The 20,275-nt window shown below is 37.3% G+C and overlaps 1 protein-coding gene across 1 annotated transcript in view; it reads left to right on the top strand.

Annotated features, from left to right (window-relative positions):
* The window catches only part of mast1a (microtubule associated serine/threonine kinase 1a), a 38,527-nt gene that overhangs the window by 9,776 nt on the left and 8,476 nt on the right, over positions 1-20,275 (top strand). Inside the window, exons 3-16 of the mRNA XM_079462153.1 lie at positions 10,083-10,171; positions 10,269-10,344; positions 12,275-12,347; positions 14,065-14,222; positions 14,327-14,402; positions 14,647-14,856; positions 14,937-15,038; positions 15,396-15,528; positions 17,500-17,567; positions 17,867-17,943; positions 18,151-18,359; positions 18,794-18,932; positions 19,508-19,640; positions 19,853-20,018. Coding sequence (XP_079318279.1) covers positions 10,083-10,171; positions 10,269-10,344; positions 12,275-12,347; positions 14,065-14,222; positions 14,327-14,402; positions 14,647-14,856; positions 14,937-15,038; positions 15,396-15,528; positions 17,500-17,567; positions 17,867-17,943; positions 18,151-18,359; positions 18,794-18,932; positions 19,508-19,640; positions 19,853-20,018 — 1,709 coding nt within the window. The remainder of the gene's footprint in view (positions 1-10,082; positions 10,172-10,268; positions 10,345-12,274; positions 12,348-14,064; positions 14,223-14,326; positions 14,403-14,646; positions 14,857-14,936; positions 15,039-15,395; positions 15,529-17,499; positions 17,568-17,866; positions 17,944-18,150; positions 18,360-18,793; positions 18,933-19,507; positions 19,641-19,852; positions 20,019-20,275) is intronic.

Consider the following 20,275-nt stretch of genomic DNA (forward strand, 5'->3'; position numbering starts at 1 on the left):
CACTCACAAACATAATACAGAGGTTACAAACGTTTGCACACACACACACACACACACACACACGCACCGGTGTGTTCTCTTTCGGGAGGGGCTTGAAAAGACAAGGAAATGCTTTCAGGTCCAAAAATATAAAGGGGTTTAATGAGTCTGATGAATGCTTTGTGTTTATTGTGATTTAGATAATAAGATGCTGTTGTGAAAATATTAAGATATAATATTTTACCTATTACACCCAGCCATTCTAGTGTTATTTTGTTATAGATTGGGCCAGGACAAACACACACATCCTCCAGCTATTATCACCGGTCATATTTTCCCTGATGAATTTGACCCAATAATTCCCAAAAGCTCATCTGTGTCTCTCTCTCTGTCTCATCTATATTTCATTTCGCCTGCCACCACCTCAATCATTTATTATTGAAATGAACAGCTTTTAATGGCTGTCTGGTCCTGTTTGCAGTGTGTGTCTGTCTGCGATCCCTGCAGACCCTCAAAACAATGACATGACGTGTTTTGAATGTTCGGGCGAGGTTTACTGTGGTGAGCTATCTAGGGCACAGAGATGATGTCACTTCTTATATACCCTGGCACACAGAGATGGGTGGGGCTGTGCCCTCACGTCAAAATGACATGGACCAGTCAGATTGGAGCATCATGTAAGAACCAAAGAATGGTTTATTTAAGCTCAACCTTTTCATTTCTCTCTCGCTCATGGGCCCACAAATTACATTATATATATTATGTTATGTTGTATCATAATATAATTGACCAATAAGATGCCTGAAAACCTGTAGTACGTAAATACGCCTCATGAATAAATAAATACCGTTTTTACCCCTCCCATGTGTCATTCCGATTCTCATTACCACTGCCATAGTTTTGTTCTTGAGGCTCTGATAGGCTTTTAATGGCCACACACACACACACACACACATGCTGACAGTCCTCCTTTGATTTTTCCTCTGTTCATCTGAACCCCCACTCTCTCTTTTTCTGTATCTACCTCTCTCTGTTCTCTCTCGCTGTCTTCACTTCCTGGCTTGGCATATTACCCTTGAGAGCTACCTTCTCTCTCTCTCTCTCTCTCTCTCTCTCTCTCTCTCTCTCTCTCTCTCTCTCTCTCTCTCTCTCTCTCTCTCTCTCTCTCTCTCTCTCTCTCTCTCTCTCTCTCTCTCTCTCTCTCTCTCTCTCTCACTCTCACTCTCTCCTTCTTCTCATTCTCATTCTCCATCACACAGCCGCACACACTCAGACAAACAGGGGAGCATGTGTGAAGGAGGATGAGACATGTCATGGCGTAGTTGGCTGTTTTCCGTGACTGTGTGTTAAAGTGTGTGTTGACATACCCGGCTACCGCTGTTGCTTTCGTCGCTGCTGTGTGTGTACGTCTGCACCCAACCGGGCATTCAGGCTAGCAACATGTTCCGCCGCACGAAAAGGTAAATGAAAAATAGATTTATTAATTTATTAATTCAATGTTTGCTCATTCGATAATGACAGTAGTGGAGATTAATATGATGATGTTGATGAAGATTAGTTGTTGTTTATCCTGATGTCATAATATCCTCTCCCGCTGTTTCATGGAGGGTGGACAGTGTTTTGCACGTGTAAGCTCATAAAATCTGTTTTAAGAACCAATATTGGAAGATATATCGGCTGTAGATTAACCAAAGTTTTGACACACCAGTCAATTGCAGATAATTTTAAGTTAATGTATATGCTTTAATTATATTTCACTCATTAATTTTACTTTGCCTCATTTTCTTACAATTTATTGCAAGACAGGAATTTTATGAATGTTTTCCCATGCATACATCTTTATTTTTAATCATTATTAAAATTATAATAAAATACATATGTGTTACATATACAGTACATATTGTAGTGTGTGAATTATATTAAAATATTGGGATTTTCTTTCTCAGATTTAAGTTTTAGTGGTATTATGTATTATAAAACAACGCAATTTTTTTTATTTTGTCAAATTTTCTGCTGAAGTAATGCAAATGGTGCATCTTTGCAATAGTTTTTTCAGTTTTTTTAGATATTATGGATTTGTCGCACCTTGGAAAGATAGTAAGTTATTTGTGTTTAACACACTTAAGCCATTAAAATTTCATAACATAGTATAATGTTATGGGTTGTTAAAAAGACCCAACACAAAGCATGTGTTTACTGTTGCCAAGCATTGTTGCAACTCTTCTCATTTGCTCTCATTAAATTGTATTTATATATGAGTTATCAACCGATATTGAGCAAAATAAATATCTAGAACTAATATAATGCCAATTTAATAACAATATACAAGAAGGCATTCATGGCTTCCAGTTAAATGCACACAATACATGGTTGGCTTGGCACAAACCCATAAAACAGCTTCTATTTGTGTGTTTATGCTTTGCACATATGCTTTGGTGGATGTTGTGTGTCCCTTTATGGTTGTGCAATAATGTGTCTGATGTGTGTTACAGGAGAGATTAAAGTGGCTTTGAACACATGTGAGTGCTGGTCTGTAAGCAATGTGCTTAAATCTCCCTCTCTCTCTTTTACTTTATCTTTGGCTGTCTCCCATGGTGCTCCATTCTGTCCACGCAGATTCTGCTTAGCTTAGATTAGTGACATTCTGCCAGAAAATGTGTCTGCGTGTGTATGGCAGAGTGGTTATGGCTTGGATATTTTATATAGTTCCACTAGCAATTTTTCCACTTGTTTTAAAAGGGCCATATGAAATATATTTTCTAGAGAAAATAGCTTGATCCTCTTCAAATACATATGGGAACAATCAGAACTCCAATAATAATACAGAACAAATGAACTGTCTCCTTATAAAGCATGGCCAGCATAAAACTAAGTCAATTTAGCTTAAAACAAATGAAAGTTTCTTCAATGTACGTTTATATTATCTCTGTATGGTTAAGTACACCAAAACAAGAGAATTATTGAGAATAGACTATTTTGTGCTGGGTTGATGATTTTCAAAAACAATTTGTCCTTTGTAATATGAGCTGCTTTGAATCTCAAATTCTATTATGGAAAAAAAGAAAAGCAGACGGAGAGAAATATGGCGAGGGAATATGAATGAGCAGAGCCCGAGGAGACATCTTGGCCTAATTTGAGAAGAGCAGAGTGGTTTATTGCTCTCTTCTACACCTGCTTCTCACTTCCACTTTCTCTTTATTCTGAACTTCTCTTGCCAAGTGCGGGTTTTAACTTGATGTCTACAGCTTGTTTCTTCTATCTCTGCTAAGTGACAGAAAGAGAACACGAGAGACAGAAAGGATATTGTAGGGACTGAGGTGTGAAAGATGTATTCTGAAACACTTTGGGTGACATGTGGAATAGTCATAATATTTTCTTGGCAGCCGCAGTCATGGTTGTTTGCTTGACTCAATGGTTTCTGTGACAAAACAAAACTGAAAAAAGCTAATATATAAATAAATTTGTGTAATATCGAGCACTTTTTGGAAATATAGTTTACATTTAAGCTCTAAGCTCTTTCTTTTATCTTTTGTAACGTTATAGAGAAAGGATTACAAAAGTCTCATTGGTGCAATCAGATATACTGTATAAGATGATTTCAGATATCTCTTCAGATCACATAACTTTAATATATCCTTCCAGCATGTCTTGTACCTTACACTTAAATGACTTCACAACATAACAGCAATCATCTCCAAATCTCAGCTCAGGAATGAAAGCACTGCCAAAATAACTGAAAAGCATAAAAGGCTTCCTATGCCACCATCTCGTTTTAGTTTTTAAGCCTGTTGATCTGCAGCAATAATCTGCCATGTTTTTGTTTGAGTGGACGTTGATCCTGTGATGACGAGTGCAAAACAGTTCATGTCACTGACCCTAAATCAGTTCATGGCACTGTCGACTTCATTCAAGGCTGATTCATTCATAAACAGTCTCATACAGCAGCAGATTTGTCCAGTTCATTCGATTCTCACTCACAAACAAGACTGCGGATTAACATAGTTGTTGTAAAACATTAAGAACGATTTGACACAAACAAACAGATTGATGAACAATTTTATGTCACATGTGGTGAGAATCTAGTTTGTATTGTTGTTTATATGTCTGGTGTTTTTAATATGCTTGAAGACCAAGCTTGTGCAAATTCATTAGTCGACAACATGCTGAGTTTTTCTTCATAAAACTGATGTTCGGTAAAGAGAACGTGGTCTCAAAAAACAACCAAGTTTTCTAGGTAGGGATGTTACGATTCACTCAGAGCGGGTTGAAAATCAATCATAATATGTGACGATTCAAATCGGTTGAGTCTGTCTTCACATGTTTTTTTAATTGAAAAAGGAATTTTCATTTTCAAAACACTCTTCATCCACACCAGCGTTTTCAAGCATTTCCCAAACGCTGCCCATCTACACTGAAACATCCATGTACTGCGCACGATGAGGAAAACCTCAGCATGTGTCACGTTTATTTACTTTCTGCATTATTATGTCTCGCAATGTGGAGCAAAGACAAAGTTTTTGAATAGACGGACCATGAGGTAACTTAGAGATGTTGCTGTGGGTAACACAAGCAATAAGCAAAAGTTAATCTTAACTCGACCTCCGCGTTCAAACCAATGCAATCTAAAGTATGCATGTACTGACGTTAATGCTATCAAATAGGAGAGAAGCCGAAACAACTGCGTCACATGATGAAAAACGTGTCCTTGTTTTTAAACCCCTCCGTTTTCCTCATCCACACCACAACACGAAAATTTCCGCAGTGTGGACGAATGGCCAAAACAGAGAGAGAAAGATGCGTTTTCAAACTAAAACGTACGGTATTAGTGTGGATAGGGTCTTAATGAATCGCATTACATGTGTTGAACAGCAGGGGGCGCTGTACTTACTGTAAACTTAGAAAACGTCTTTATTTTCAGTTATTTCGTCATAAAAATATTTTTTTCTCCAGCAAAATCTGCAATTTCCATTAGGTTCTATAGCAGTGTTTACGTTCAATGCTTCCAACATGGCCGATTTCCGGAAAATCCTCAATTGAGAGAGAACATCTCATTCCCTTTATTTTAAGTATGTGTGGTGGTGTACTATTGTGCATTTTCATGAATCCACATATACTAAATAAAGCAAGCATTGAAATTGTTTTCACAAGAAAATATTTTGATGATCGAAGATTACTTTTAAAGGGTTACATTATTCCCTACAGGGGGACTTTGAAATAAAGAAAGTTAAAAGTTTAGCACTGTTTGCAAATATACAGTACGGTAAATTCGATTTTCGAGTAGGATTTATCGCAGATTTTATTATCTTTATTATTAGTATTGCTCACCGTAGGCTAAGACATCACTGAAATAATGTCTGCACTGTCCACAGTCCCTGTTAACACAAACAATTATGGTTGTTAATGGTGGAAATTGCTAAATGAATGCTAAATCAATTGAATCCAATCAGGATCAGGTTTATCGGGATTAGGTTTTCACAGAGCAATTGTTATGTGGTAGATATGCACTAACAGCTTGAAAACAAGATTAAACGGCATCCCTTTAGTCTGACATGATGTATTTTGTGTCTGACAGCGTTGGGAGAGAACTGAATTGAAACAGTGCAGGGAGAAAGAATGCTCTGAAAAACAGCTGATTAAAGTTCTCCCATAAACCTTGTGAAGCTTATAGATGTCAGAAAATAAAGACGTTTCACATGCTGAATTCAATTTCTCTTTTACACTAGCTGAATCCAGATGAAATGGACCACAGTACTGATCAGTTTGCCAATGCTGTTTTGCTACAGTATAAGGATTTCCTGCTTTGATCCTTACAAAATTTCGGAAGATTATATCAAAGCAGATTCACTCTTGGAGAATTTAGATCTCTGATTGATTTTCATCACGTTTGCTGCATAGCAAAAAGGTCAAGTCAGACAAGTCACAGAATGTCGAAATTATGTTTTGTTGCAAACTTTGGTTTCATGGCATATTTAAGTTCGGTTTGTGACCTTTGTGGAATATTAAAAACTTGTTTTCTCATCTGTGATGCAGGAGACCCAAGACATTGTATTCATATGATCTCTTTTTTCAAAACTGTCTTAGAGAAAATGACGTTTTTAACAGAGGAAACTTGGTAATGCGTACAGTTTTTGGTGAATTGAGGAAGCACCTCAAAGACTGATAAGTAAACCAGGACATCTAGTCACCTTATATAAAAACTATTTTGATCCTAAATTTTTTTCTGTCACCCCACATGAGGAGAAAATGAAAGATGCACCTTGTAAGCTGTGCCCCTGGAGTCTATATTTATCCCTTTTTCCTATATTTATCTCTTTTCCTGTGAGCCATTCATCTTCACACATTCATCTGTCGTCATAACGTTTTACCTTTTTCTTCTCTTTCTTCAATTTGTGTCAATCAGCTGTAGAACTGACATCAAATTGCCTATAGACTGTTTCATCGGACGTGCGTTTAATGAATAAATGATGACAGATTCTTTATTTTTGGAAGAACTACCCCATTAACCCTGCTGTATTTGTGTTTATTAATTCACTCTGTCTGACCTTGTTTCCTTGTGTCCTTTGAGAGTCTAAGCAGGTGATAATTGTGATTGGTTTAGTCATCATGGTAACCTCTGGCCCTGCGATGACCTTCACATTTTTAATGTTGCAGGAAGATAAGCTCAGTTTGATTTGTGTGTGTGTGAGAATTCAACTGACTAGAAAAAGCTATTTAAAGCTATTACTCTGTTCTCTCGAACCTTTTATTGATTCATTCATTTTTCACTTTCTTTTGTCTGTTTTTTTTCCTATTCTTAATCTCTGAATATATACATTTCAAAATTTCACTGAGCCTCAGTCTGCTCAATGCTTCACTGAACACACACAGACAGTCCTGTGAAACTCTCACATTTCCATTTATTGTATGTGTCCTTGTCACGTCACCCCAAATCTAAATGAAAACAAAAACCCAGAATTCTTTTTTGTTAGATTCAAAAACACATTTAAATACGCAATTGTATTTTAAGTTAAAGTGAATGAAATGTAATGTTCTTCTCCTACTGGGTATGATTTGCACTGACTTCCATGATACATTTTCACGTTATTTTTAATAGATATAATGTTGTAAGTTGTTTATATTACAGACAGTAATTCTTTCTTCAATGACTTAGACTCGTAAGTTAAGCCTCCGCTCTTATTTCTAAAGTGTGCCGTTCAGAGTTATCAGCCATATGGGATGCAAAATGTTTAGTTGGCAAATGGCGCAATGCTTTACATTTATACTCAAACGGTTTCTATAGTATTAGTGGCATGAGTTTCACGACTGAGGGCCGTTCTGAATCCTAAATCTTGTCATGTTATTGCTTAAAGGAACAGTTCACTCCAAAAATGTAAATGAACACTTTCGCTCTTTGAATGTGAATTTTGAAAGAATATCATAACTGCTCTTTTCCATAATAATAGAATAGAGACAGCTGTCCATATTGTATTATCAACAATAATTCCTCCCTTTGGCTTCTGTCATTAAAAAAATATGAACCGGACGTGGCTTTTAAGCCTTTTCTATAAACCAATACTAAATTAGTTGAATGTTGATGTTAGTATCAGTTCTGCGTGTGTAGTCTTGTTTTTGGTTGTCGGTCTGTGATTGCCAGCCTTTGAGGAACCGGAGCATCAGTGGGTTTTGTTTTTCTCGACGGGTGTCTCATGTGCGTGTATGTGCAGCATGGTTGTCCGTGATTTATGGCACTCTTAGGATAGAGCCAAGAGCCAGCAGGGATCAAGCATATGCACAGCGACAGACACACACACACACGTTTCTTCTCTTGACTAACACCAGACATCAGACACAGTCGAAATGAGATCTGAGATCAGATTTTGATTCAGAGTGTGACAGGACCCTAGACTGCGACCTAAAGGCTCGCAAATGCGATTGTTTTTTAGGTCAAATTTAACAGGGTCGCATTGTTGCGAGTGCGTAAAACAAATGTTTGCCCCGCCAAATTTATTTAACATTTAATGTGACCTCTAGGCAGAGGGCTTATTAAAATAGCAATTTGTTGTAGAGGAATGGAGAGACGCAGAGAACAAGAGGCTTCAGGACAATTAGACGCCCTTTCTCAGCTTGTCTCACTCTCTCTCTCTCATAAGAGGTTTGAAGGAGAACATTACTTCCTACTTCCTGGAGGCCGATACTAATGCACTTCTGCTAATATATTTCACTGCTCTCTCTCGCTCTGTTCTGATAATATGATGTAATATCTTTGGTGAGATATAAAGGTTTTGTGGAAGCCTATATTGTGCAAATTAGCATATTTTTATATATTTTAATTCTAAAAATATGAAATCGTTTAATATATGTCTTAAAATATATAGAACAAAACATTGTCATATGGTAACACTTTAGTATAGAGACCAATTCTCACTATTAACAAGTTGCTTATTAGCATGCATATTATTAAAATATTAGAATACTGTTTATTAGCACTTATGAAGCACATTTCTGCATGACCATATTCTACATCCCTAATCCTACCCAATACCTAAACCTAACAACTATCATACTTACTATTAATAAGCACCGTATTATAAGTTGATTGAGGCAAAATTCGTAGTTAATGGTTTGTTAATAGCGAGAATCGGACCTTAAAATAAAGTATACAAAATATTAAACAATACAGGAATTGCTTTTATTTATACAGTATATTGAAAATATAAGCACTTGGTTCCAATGTAGGAAATTTTTGTATTTTATATATATATATATATTTCATGAGGGGCAAGTCATTTATAGGATGATGGAGGATTCTAATAAGTAAGTATTAAAGTATTACATCAACATGAAATGCTGTGAACTGTTTACATGTTGTATAGAAATTGAGTAATAATTGTGGTAATATGAATATCTTTGTGTGTGTGTGTGTGGATTAAATGTTATTTACAGTCAGAGTCATTGAAACATAACACATGTGCATAAATGAACAGTTCCAGTCAGGAACATATCCAGGTCATATTCAAACTATTTAGTAACTATTTTTATGTGGTTGTTCTCATTCTCAATGAGTGTCATTTTATAAATCAGCGCACATTAAATGCAGGTCAAAAGAATACTTTTTTGTCAAGTTCTATTTTTGTTGCATTATTTAATCACCTTTCGGATTTGTACTATTTTTTTATAATATTTATATTTTTTAATCCCTTTTCCTAATAACCAGTCTGATTTCCTGTTTTTTGTTTGTTTTATATGCTATGTACAGCAGAAATGTTGATTTATTTTGAATACTTTCATCAATACAGAATCCTTAGTGGTCTGTAAACAGGCCTGATTTTGTTTATGAAAACTGTTTTTTGTGCCCCAGATATGTTATTGACAGGTCTCACGTGATTTGAGCTTCTGTTTTCTCTGCCGTGCACACATACTTGAAAGCAGGAGTTTATAAGTCATATGTTGCCTCAGGTACTACAAGAATCAGATAAAAGCAAAGCTAGTGGGGGGTCACACTACAGACAAATTATGATATGTGAATCCCTCAGGATTTCATCAATACTCACACAGGAAAGAATACACACACACACACACCCACACACAAATGTGTGATCAGGTGTGATGAACAAACCCTATAAATAGTACTCAATTTATTCTTCACATTATATGGAAATTAACTTTCAGTTTATTGCATCATGTCAGGAAATGAGGTTATTGGACATCTCAGGGAGTTTGTGTTTCATTGGATGTGATGAAGGCTTGAATGGCCAATGACAGGGCTGATTTTTCTTTCGGAGGCTGTCGGCGTTGTTGCCGTGACAGCATCTCGTTTTACATCCTCGGGTCCGGCTTCACTTGCTGTAACATTATTTCCCATGCGACTCAGCAGTTTTCAGAGGTCAGAAGGAATTCATGGAATTTGGGGTTTAAGATCGATCAGGATACTGGTGACTTGTTAAGTCACGTTAAATTTGTGATTTTATGACATAATTCTGCATATCTGATTTGATCTTTTAGGATTGATTTATTTACAGATTTTAGATTCCTATTCAAAAACGTAAATCATTTTCCTTGACCACACACACTCATCCTTATTACCCCAGGCGTGTATCATAGTTGTGTGTTTGTTTGTTTTTCAGTTGTCGCACCAGTAATAGGAAGAGTCTGATCCTAACCAGCACATCTCCCACCCTGCCACGCCCACATTCTCCTCTACCAGGACACATAGGTGAGTCTTCTTCCATAATCACATGATCTGCACCCATGAGAAATATTTCACATGAGCTACTAACTCCATGTGTGTCTGTCATTCACAATGCTAACAGGAAGCAGTCCGTTGGACAGTCCCAGGACGTTTTCACCCAGCACTCCGGCCCATTTTTCCTTTGCATCTTCCAGAAGGTAAGCAAATAACCAGTCAGTTTGCTGTTCAACACATTTCTATGGATACAGTATCTTGAGACTGCAATTTTTTTTGTCATATCTGACTTAAATACATTGTATAGAGCAGTGGTCCTCAACATGGGAGCCGTGACCCACAAGGGGGTCTCAGCTTACTTCCAAGGGGGCCTCACGATGACTAATATTTTTAAATGAAACAAATATTAAAAACATTAATATTTCCTATTATTTGGCAATTTTTATTATTAATAAAAGTTTTTTTTGCAAAGTGTGAGGGGGGCCTATGAATATTTTACAGTACAGTGGGGGAGTCAAAAAGGTTGAGAACCCCTGGTTTAGCGTACCGTATATATTAATACATTTATTCAAATTATAGCTTTGAAATCCCAAAATAATCGTTATCTTGGACGTTGATTTGAACATTCCAAATGCATTTCAAGCGGTTTATTTAGTAATCTTGACAAACAGATCAGATTCCAAAACTTGCTAAAAAAAAGCACAGACAGTCATTGCCAAAAATCAGAAACAAAAAATGAATTAGGTTTGCGTACAATGGGAACAAAATGTTTGTCTCTGTTAAAAGATGTATCTTCACAGATATTTAGTTAGGCAGGATTAATGGATGTTAAACAGATTAAGGTGAGGGTTTGAGGTTTGGTGATGCTAAATCTAGCTGTTTATGAGACAGAAGAATTAGATTCTCCAGACGGCTAACTCGCACATCTCCCTATATTTCCTCCGAGATCGACAGGCCGTCACCTGGCCATTTGTCTAAAAGACGAGTGCAAAGGAGAGATACTGGATCGATCAATGCGTTCTTTCCTGTCTGATGCACCCGTGCCCTGTGAGGGCTAATATCGGATTTAGCTAATATAAATCTTGAGCTTGAGATGGTTGTACAACATGTATCATCAATTTTATCAAAAGCATAGTGCTCTGCCACACGGAAAACATGAGAAATAAAATATGGCGCTTTACAGAGAACATACAGTTGATTTCATTGCGGCAGTATGTCTCAGAATACAGATAGATGGATGGATCAGATTGACAAGTTTAGAGTTAATTTATTTTAGTGCTTCACCCCTTATTGTCCCTTACAAATGCTAGAAGTTATTTATATACCGTAAATGTTATATTTATTTAAATACATATATTTTCACACAAAATATTTATATATTATTTTTATTGAAATAATATCTTCATATTTATGTCATTTAAATATATGATATTTATATATTTTTATGAATAGTGTCATTATTATTATTTATCTGCATGTGCCTCTTTAGATAAAGAGATATCAATAAAGTTGAGTGTTATTTAAGTGCTCTGAATCTTAATGTCCTTCTCTTACTAACGCTAAGAAGTTATTTGTATACTTTATATCTTTTTATATTTTATGTACTGTATATCTTTTATAAATGATTTACATAAAAAACATAATTGTATTCATATTGTTATTATAGTCACCATTTTGCATCTTTGCTGTGGAAATTTACATAGGTATGGTAAAATAAATGTTTTTTTCCTAGAGTTTTTCTAGAGTTAAATGGGATGAGAATGAAACACTTTAACAATAAGTGTGTCCAAAATATTATTTGTCTTATAAGTAGATCTTTGGTTTTTAGCATACTGGTACTCTTTTGAACGTGGTCCCTTTAATTGTATTGGATGACCTTTTCCAAAACCCTACTGGGAATGTAGCCTTCACTGAAATCAACACTAAACAGTGCAGAAATGTGCGAGTTTCATTAAACAATGGTACCTCCCCGCAAAACACTGTCATTGCTAGTACACACAATCCCATAGTGTTTGTCACCGGGTTGTGTTTTGGCTGGTCAGCATGGTCCCATTAGCCCCCTGCTGGTGGATGCCACTGCAATATGCTGATATTCACTTTTGCTCATGTATGATCATCTTTCTCTCACTATAGGGCTGATGGCAGGCGCTGGTCTCTGGCCTCTCTTCCTTCTTCTGGCTATGGAACCAACACACCAAGCTCAACGGTACAGAAGAAGTGGGCTAATCTATAGATTATCTCACCATCTTCAACACTGACATGGGTTGTAATTGTTCGGTTGAAACAAACTAGACCACCACCGTTTCTTAAAATTCACACTCTGTTTCTCAGAAGCTCCAGAGATATCCATAAAATATGTGCAGGATGAGATGTTAGCTGCTTTTGAATATAAATGGGTTGAGTCCAAATGAAAGACAAGCTGAATTGAGTTAAAATAGAATGAATCATAATAAAGCACAATTGGAGTCATCACAAAGGTTAAAGCCTGTTTTGGCACTATTATACAAGAACCTTTTGCGACTTGAAATCCTTTCGATTTACTGTAACTCAGAATTAAAAATTGGTTATTTAGTATGTATGTTTCATTTTCTGAATGTATTTCAGTTTCTGAAGCAGTTTTCATTGTAAATCTTGAAGTTTTAGATCACACAAAAACAAACAACTTCTGAAGCTTCTAAAATGTTTATTTATGCAGTTAATGTTAATGAGCTCGAATTCACATTCTCATGAATATAGATATCTCAGCGGAGTTACATTACTATGTTTATAAATATTTCAGTTTTTGCATTTAATGGAAAAGATCCTTTATTTTCAGAAGACGCACACTCTCTCAGGCTCTTGCATTGTCTGCTAACTGGCTACGGATCTATGGCAGCAGCTGCTCAATAAACAGAACAAAAAGTCATACCGGATGTGTAAAACCCACAAAAAATAATGACATCATTTTGATAACCTACTGCCGAATGCATAAAAGTGTAACGATTTAAATTTTATATCATGAGGTCTTTAGGCTTAAAGCAACATAAAAAACAAGGCCTTTTGGTATGCCCCTGTCTAAACGTCAACATATTTTAGAAAATAATGTTTGTCGCACCCTTTCATTCATGTGACAGTAGTCATTCTCCAACCTAATACATAGATTTGATAGCCTAATAATAGACATGTATACGCCTAAAATTTTGAACCATTGGTTTGTTTGCAGAGGTTCTAGTTTGTATGCTTTGCTCGGTGATGGTGAGAGAGACATTTAGTTGCCCTCAGCATCTTATTGACTTTTCGGTTTGATTTTTCTAATGAAAGCCAAAAGCATTCACTCTCAAATACAAGGGTTTCCTAAATGGCGGCCAGAATCATTACCACAAGACTGTTTTACACAACGCAATTACACAGTTCACTCAAGTTATTTGGCTTATTTAGGTTAGTAATCTTTATTACCTATTGCTTCCATTAGTGTTCCTATTATTATTCTGCTTCTTCTTTTGCCATGGAAGTCTATGGCGGCCCATAGAAATGTATACGGGAAAGTTTTGAAATTTGTGGACATACTGAACTGTTAGCATGGCAAATGTGGAGTCTCTTAGTCAAACTCCATAGCGCCACCAACAGTCCAAACTCTCACATACACTTTTGGCCATTACTTTTGAACCGTACACCCTAGAATTTTTTTTCCATATGAACCATTGGCTTAGGCCGGTCCGAATGCACTATTTTATTTTTGGATGAACTGTTCCTTTAAAGCCACGTCTTAGATAAATCTTAAAGCAATAGTTCACACAAAAGAGTTTTGGTGCAACTTTAAATGAGTTACTTTAAATCACCATGAATACAAAATAGATCTTTTAGACGAACATAGATAACTCTAGACTAGACTAAATATCTAGTCATCACTGAAAAAAATATGAATTGAATGTTTTGTTCATCAGTCTTCCAGCTCGTCTCAGGAACGGCTGCATCAGTTGCCCTTTCAGCCCACACTGGACGAGTTGCACTTTCTGTCCAAACACTTCGGCAGCACAGAGAGCATCACCGATGATGATGGACGGAGGTCACCGCATGTTCGACCGCGCTCTCGCAGTCTCAGGTACTGTACGCACGCTGACTGTCTTCTGCTGTTATGCTTACCTGAGCTACGTACATACATCTTCACTTCCTCTTCTTTTGACTTTCTTCTCTGTCTCTTTATAGCCCCGGTCGCTCGCCTTCCTGCTATGACAATGAGATTGTTATGATGAACCATGTTTATAAGGAGCGGTTCCCTAAGGTTGGAGACACACGCTTTTAACTTCAGTATAGATGTCTGCTGTTTTTGTAAACAGCCAGTTATAAAAACCCCAACCTTACCCACAACCTAACAGAAACTTCCTGCATGCTGACAAATATATTTTGTCTGAATTTATTTGTTTCCACTGTCCTAAATGACTTGTGCACCTGTCAAGAATTTACAATTTTGTGACCACGAAACCCCATTCGATGGCATGTAAACTCTTTTTTTGTGTTGTTTCCAGGCCACGGCTCAGATGGAGGAGCGCTTGGCTGATTTCATCGAGACGTACTCACCCGAGAACGTGCTGCCGCTGGCCGACGGGGTCCTCAGTTTCATTCACCACCAGATCGCCGAGCTGTCCCGAAACTGCCTGACCAAATCGCGCGAAGGCCTCATCACCACCGTCTACTTCTATGAGCTGCAGGAGAACCTGGAGAGACTTCTGGATGATGTGAGCACGTGTGAAAAGGAAACATAGTTTTAGAAACTTGCAAGCAGTGAAAGTGTCTCATCGCTTTCTTTACCCATCAGGCGTATGAGCGATCAGAGAGTACAGAGCTGACCTTCATCACAGAGCTGGTGAAAAAACTCTTCATCATCATCTCTCGTCCAGCCCGGCTGCTTGAATGCCTGGTGAGTGTCCATAAACACACACGACTTGTAGCACCTGCCACTGGGCTTGGTCGCTTCTTCAGCCTACGTTTATGGTCACCATGGCAACTGGCTGATGGGGCCACCACGGTTCAGAAGTAGAAAGTGCAATGTGCTGAAAGGCTTCAATGTAACAAAACCTGGGCTGGTATTATCAAAAAGATCAACGGTGCGAACATTCTTGGACACTTCTGTTCCTCCTGTCTGGAGACCTTTAAAGGTGGAAAGCATTTTAAGGTGGCAGCTATTAAAAAATCATTGCAGAATACCACGGTTGACCAATCAGAATCACACTTTCCACCGAACTTTGTAATAATATACCTCAATCTCTGTGTTCAGGAGTTCAACCCCGAGGAATTCTACCATCTTCTGGAGGCTGCTGAAGACCATGCTAAAGCAGGACAGTTAATGAAAGCGGACATCCCACGATACATCATCAGTCAGCTTGGATTGACCAGAGATCCCCTTGAAGGTGCGAGAAACGCATTAAACACCTACACGTGTTTGTTTCCGTAGGGAACGAGAGTAGCACGATCCAGAGAGCAAGGTAGGGAAATGTAGGTCACACTGTGAGACTTGTGTTGGAATTATGAAATAGGTTAAGAGGGTACACGTGCGGTGGGGAGTATTGTATTCCTGCCAGGAATGCAGGGAAAGGTGTTAGCGGTGCTGTGAACCTGGCAAACAGCAGTCGGCTCAGAGTAATGAGGCTTTTTATAAAGACATACTTTTACAAACCACTTGTCCATTCTCTATCCTCACTGCACAGCTACGGGCAACAAAACACAGACTAATTTTCTAGAAAAAGGCTCTGATTTGTGCTGCCTGGACAGAATGAGCTGAATTCTTGAGCATTTTTATTTTACATCAATATACAGTTGTAACATGGAAGTTATACATACATTATAGCATTAACGATAAGACTACATACATTTTTGCATTGGCCATTACGTGGGTCTTGTTCGCTCAGCACCATTTACCTTATTGTACCATGTTTAAATCTAAATGCCGAGTTATACTGCAGAATATATAATGTAAATGATATGCGATTGACTTCTTTTGATACATTATGCGTGGCCCCGAGTTCAAACACATTTTTTTGTTTGTTTAACAAACTAAATTACATTGTGAGGAAACGTTTTTCAGAATTCAGTTAAATTCATTGAACATTTTTTTGCACAGAATTCCACTGACAATAACTCTGGGTTAAGGAATGCTAAGAGTAATGTTGTTTTATTTGAAATCCAGTACATCATTTATCAGTTCGCAGATTTGAGAAGGAAATTATTTATCATGCGAGTAGTTCTGCTTGAGCAGGACTCTGGAGCGTCACTTGGGAAACCCATTAGCTCGGGTCCGTCAAATCCGGTGTGAAATTGCTTTGACACGTTTGAGTCACTTCACTTTATTTGTTCTATTTCTGCACAGGATGCCCAACGCGTTAGTTTATAATCCCAAATGTCATTACTCTGAATTCAGCGAGTAAAGATAAAGCTGACGCTTCATTCTGTTTCTGCTGTCTTTATTTTAATGTTTTTCCTCAAGAGCTGTTGTTTTATTTATATTTAGACCGGCAATGCTTCAGTTTTTTCTCTTTAGACTACGCGGTTGCCTTGGTGACTAAAGGTGTTGTTTTAAGACTTGACTGTGCTAAAATGCAGCTACATTTCGCAATAAATTATAACAAAGACAGACAGAAGACCAATAGGTAGGCTCAGAGATGATTTATTTTTGCAAAACCCGGAAGTGAGTTAGCATTTTAGGACTTCCGGTTCTATTGCTCCAAAGTCTTAGGGTTTTTTTAATGGGTTTTTGGTAAATAGCCCGAAATAAGGTCTGTGTTAAACAAAACCTCGAAATATGTTCACGTTTTATTACATAAGACACACCAATTATAACTTATTATGTTTTAAAAAATTGCGGTTGCTAACAAGTTGTTAAAAGTGACTACTTCTTGTGGCAAGGACATTAGATGTCATATATATATACTCACTATCGGTGCCGACACTTATTTTGTTATTTATTTAGTGTACAATTCAAAACTACATTTTTTTAAATAAAACTAAACAAGCAATGATATATAAATTACAACAACTATAACCATAATAATAACAAAAATATTTTTACAGATTTAGGTGTGTATTTTGTGCGTTTGTAATGTTTTTCTTATGTTTTGTTGAAATAGGTATTTTATGTACATTCGGAGACATAAATGCAAACATATAAATAGGGTTGTCATTGGTACCGTGGATCAAACTGTGAAATCTTATTTGCACATTTACTATAAAATACTATATAAACAACATCACTCATACAGTAGAAAAAAAACACAAATACTTTTTACTCTTCATAGTAAAAGTCCCTCTCTATGGTTATACAATTTCTGTTAATTGTATATTATAAATATCATATTTTTTATACCAATTGTAATCTTTTCATATAGAAATGGTGAATTTGGAGAGTTATGACAGCGAGGGACCTCACACTCCTGAAACCGATGACTCCGCAGAAGTGAGTGTGTGTGGAATAGTGATATGTATGCTGTTGTTTTGCCGAAACTTAAAAGACTTTTTAAGGAATTCATGTGATTATAACAAACAAATGAATATTTTAGATGTTATGTAAGCGTGCAGTTTTCTAAACCCTTTAACACAGACGTATATTCTTAATAAAGGACTCACATCTCAGCTGGAGAAATGATTCCAGCAGGAGTGATTCAGGATGAAAGTGTTTGATGTAACCAAGCGAAATTATGCTTCGGTCAACTTCTCCTCTATATTAAAACCCGCTTTTCTCTGGTTTCATCTCAGGGGAAGCTCAAGGCCATGAAACCTCCATGTGAATCAGACTTCCAAACTATCAAACTCATCAGCAATGGAGCGTATGGGTGAGAACACACGCTTATAGTAAAACATTCTATCCAAAACTTATACTATTCAACCAAGTTTTTAGATTAGTAATATGTAATATTTCTATAAATACCCCAATTTATTTGTTTTGTGCAGAGAGTTGTCTGCACGGAAACATAGTAGGTAATGACATGCATTATCAGAAACGCATATAATTCCGTTATAATTCTACTTCCTCATTGCAGAGCGGTATATCTGGTCAGACACAGAGAGACACGGCAGCGCTTCGCCATGAAGAAGATCAACAAGCAAAACCTGATCCTGCGGAACCAGATCCAGCAGGCGTTTGTGGAGCGGGACATCCTGACCTTCGCAGAGAATCCCTTCGTGGTCAGCATGTTCTGCTCTTTCGAGACGCGCCGGCACCTGTGCATGGTTATGGAGTACGTGGAGGGTAAGATGTCGTGTGCACACTTTCTCTGCAGTCAGCCGTTGTTCAGAATGTTTGATTTAGGAGTGTGTGAATATAAACATAACATATATCGCTGTAAATTATTTCATATTATAATGAATCACATTTACCTTAAATTCATGATGTACTTTCCAGCACATCCCCAGTCCTTAAAGTTTATTTATTGAAGCTAAGTATTGAAAATAAAATTGGCCAACATGAATAACGTCTTTATTCATTTGTCTTTGGACAAATATCGCCTGGTGCGAATAGGCTTGCTCACAAATGTTCCTGTTCAGTTCTTGGTTAGAATAAGCTACACTTATGCAAAGAGAATAATGTACAGGGAACTAGAGCTTTACAAAACTCAAGGAAGGTGATGCTTCAGATTTTGGTGATGAATGCATTGAGCCAAAACTTTCCATTCTCTCTTTTAGGAGGCGACTGTGCAACCCTTCTGAAGAACATTGGAGCTCTGCCTGTGGAAATGGCCCGAATGTATTTTGCCGAGACGGTTTTGGCACTTGAATACATTCATAATTATGGCATCGTACATCGGGATCTCAAACCAGACAAGTGAGTTAGAGATAAGGCCTACAATTTACCTACCGGTTGTTTTAACCTGTATGGCTTTAAATTCACCAATAATTTTTTTTGCTTCTCACAGTGAAAAAATCCGAAAGATGACTATAACTATAAAATGTATTCTACATTAAGAATATAGCATAGTCCATACCAACTAACAACAGGGATACAGATGAACAATATTGTTGGGATTATTTTCGCAGCAACTTTTTCCCGAGGTTGATCGATGACAATGACAGCCAATCAAAATGAATTTAAATTGAAGGGGCTCATAAATGTCAAACTGCAGCATGTGATGTTAGAATAAGCATAACGTTGGTTTGGATTCAAATTTTTAGTTTTCTTTATTGTAATTGTCCTTGTTGAAAACGGGTCTTAAAGATTTTTCAAAGTTATTTTAATAGAATGATTTGTAGGCCTGGATGAGGCATTTGATAAAATCAGTTAGGCTCCTCTGTCATGTATAAATCATGTCTAAATCTGCGAAGTCAATCTCTATGCAAATCATCTCCAGTAATGGAAAATGAGGAATGTGTCATCACACAATTTACGGTTCTTCTCCACAGTTTGTTGATCACGTCGATGGGTCACATTAAGCTGACGGATTTTGGCCTGTCAAAGATGGGGCTTATGAGTCTGACCACTAACCTGTATGAGGGACACATTGAGAAGGATGCCAGAGAGTTCTTGGACAAACAGGTAAATGACACCATGTGACACTACCAACTTTCATCTTTTTTGAGGAGGCATTTTCTGTTTTTGTTCTCATTTTCTATAACACGAATGTGCATCTGTTCCAGTGTGATTTAAGCTACATAGACACTAAATGTATGATGAAGTGAAATCACTTGCCTTTGGTGTAATTCATAGACCGCTTTGATGTGACCTGCAACATCAGTCTCTCTCTTTAGGTGTGTGGTACACCTGAGTATATCGCCCCTGAGGTCATTCTCAGGCAAGGCTATGGGAAACCTGTGGACTGGTGGGCTATGGGTATCATCCTCTACGAGTTCCTGGTGGGCTGTGTGCCGTTTTTCGGCGATACACCTGAAGAGCTTTTTGGCCAGGTGATCACAGGTGAGGAGATGAGCAGGTGAATGACAGTGAAATCCCGACATGTGGTGGTCTCACATTGAGGTGAATCCTGATGTGTTAAATCACACCTCACTCTTGATAAGTCTCACTCACAGAGATCTGCTTCTAAAATGGTTCGGCATTGCACAAATATCGGAGGCTTCCAAGCATCACCTGGGCTAACTTTAGTAACAGCAGTGTTGATTAGTGCGAAAAACACTGATTTAATTTTCTTGCAAAAGTCTTCCATGAAATGAAAT

Source organism: Barbatula barbatula (assembly GCF_947034865.1).
Source record: "Barbatula barbatula genome assembly, chromosome: 8".
Taxonomy (NCBI): Eukaryota; Metazoa; Chordata; class Actinopteri; order Cypriniformes; family Nemacheilidae; genus Barbatula; species Barbatula barbatula.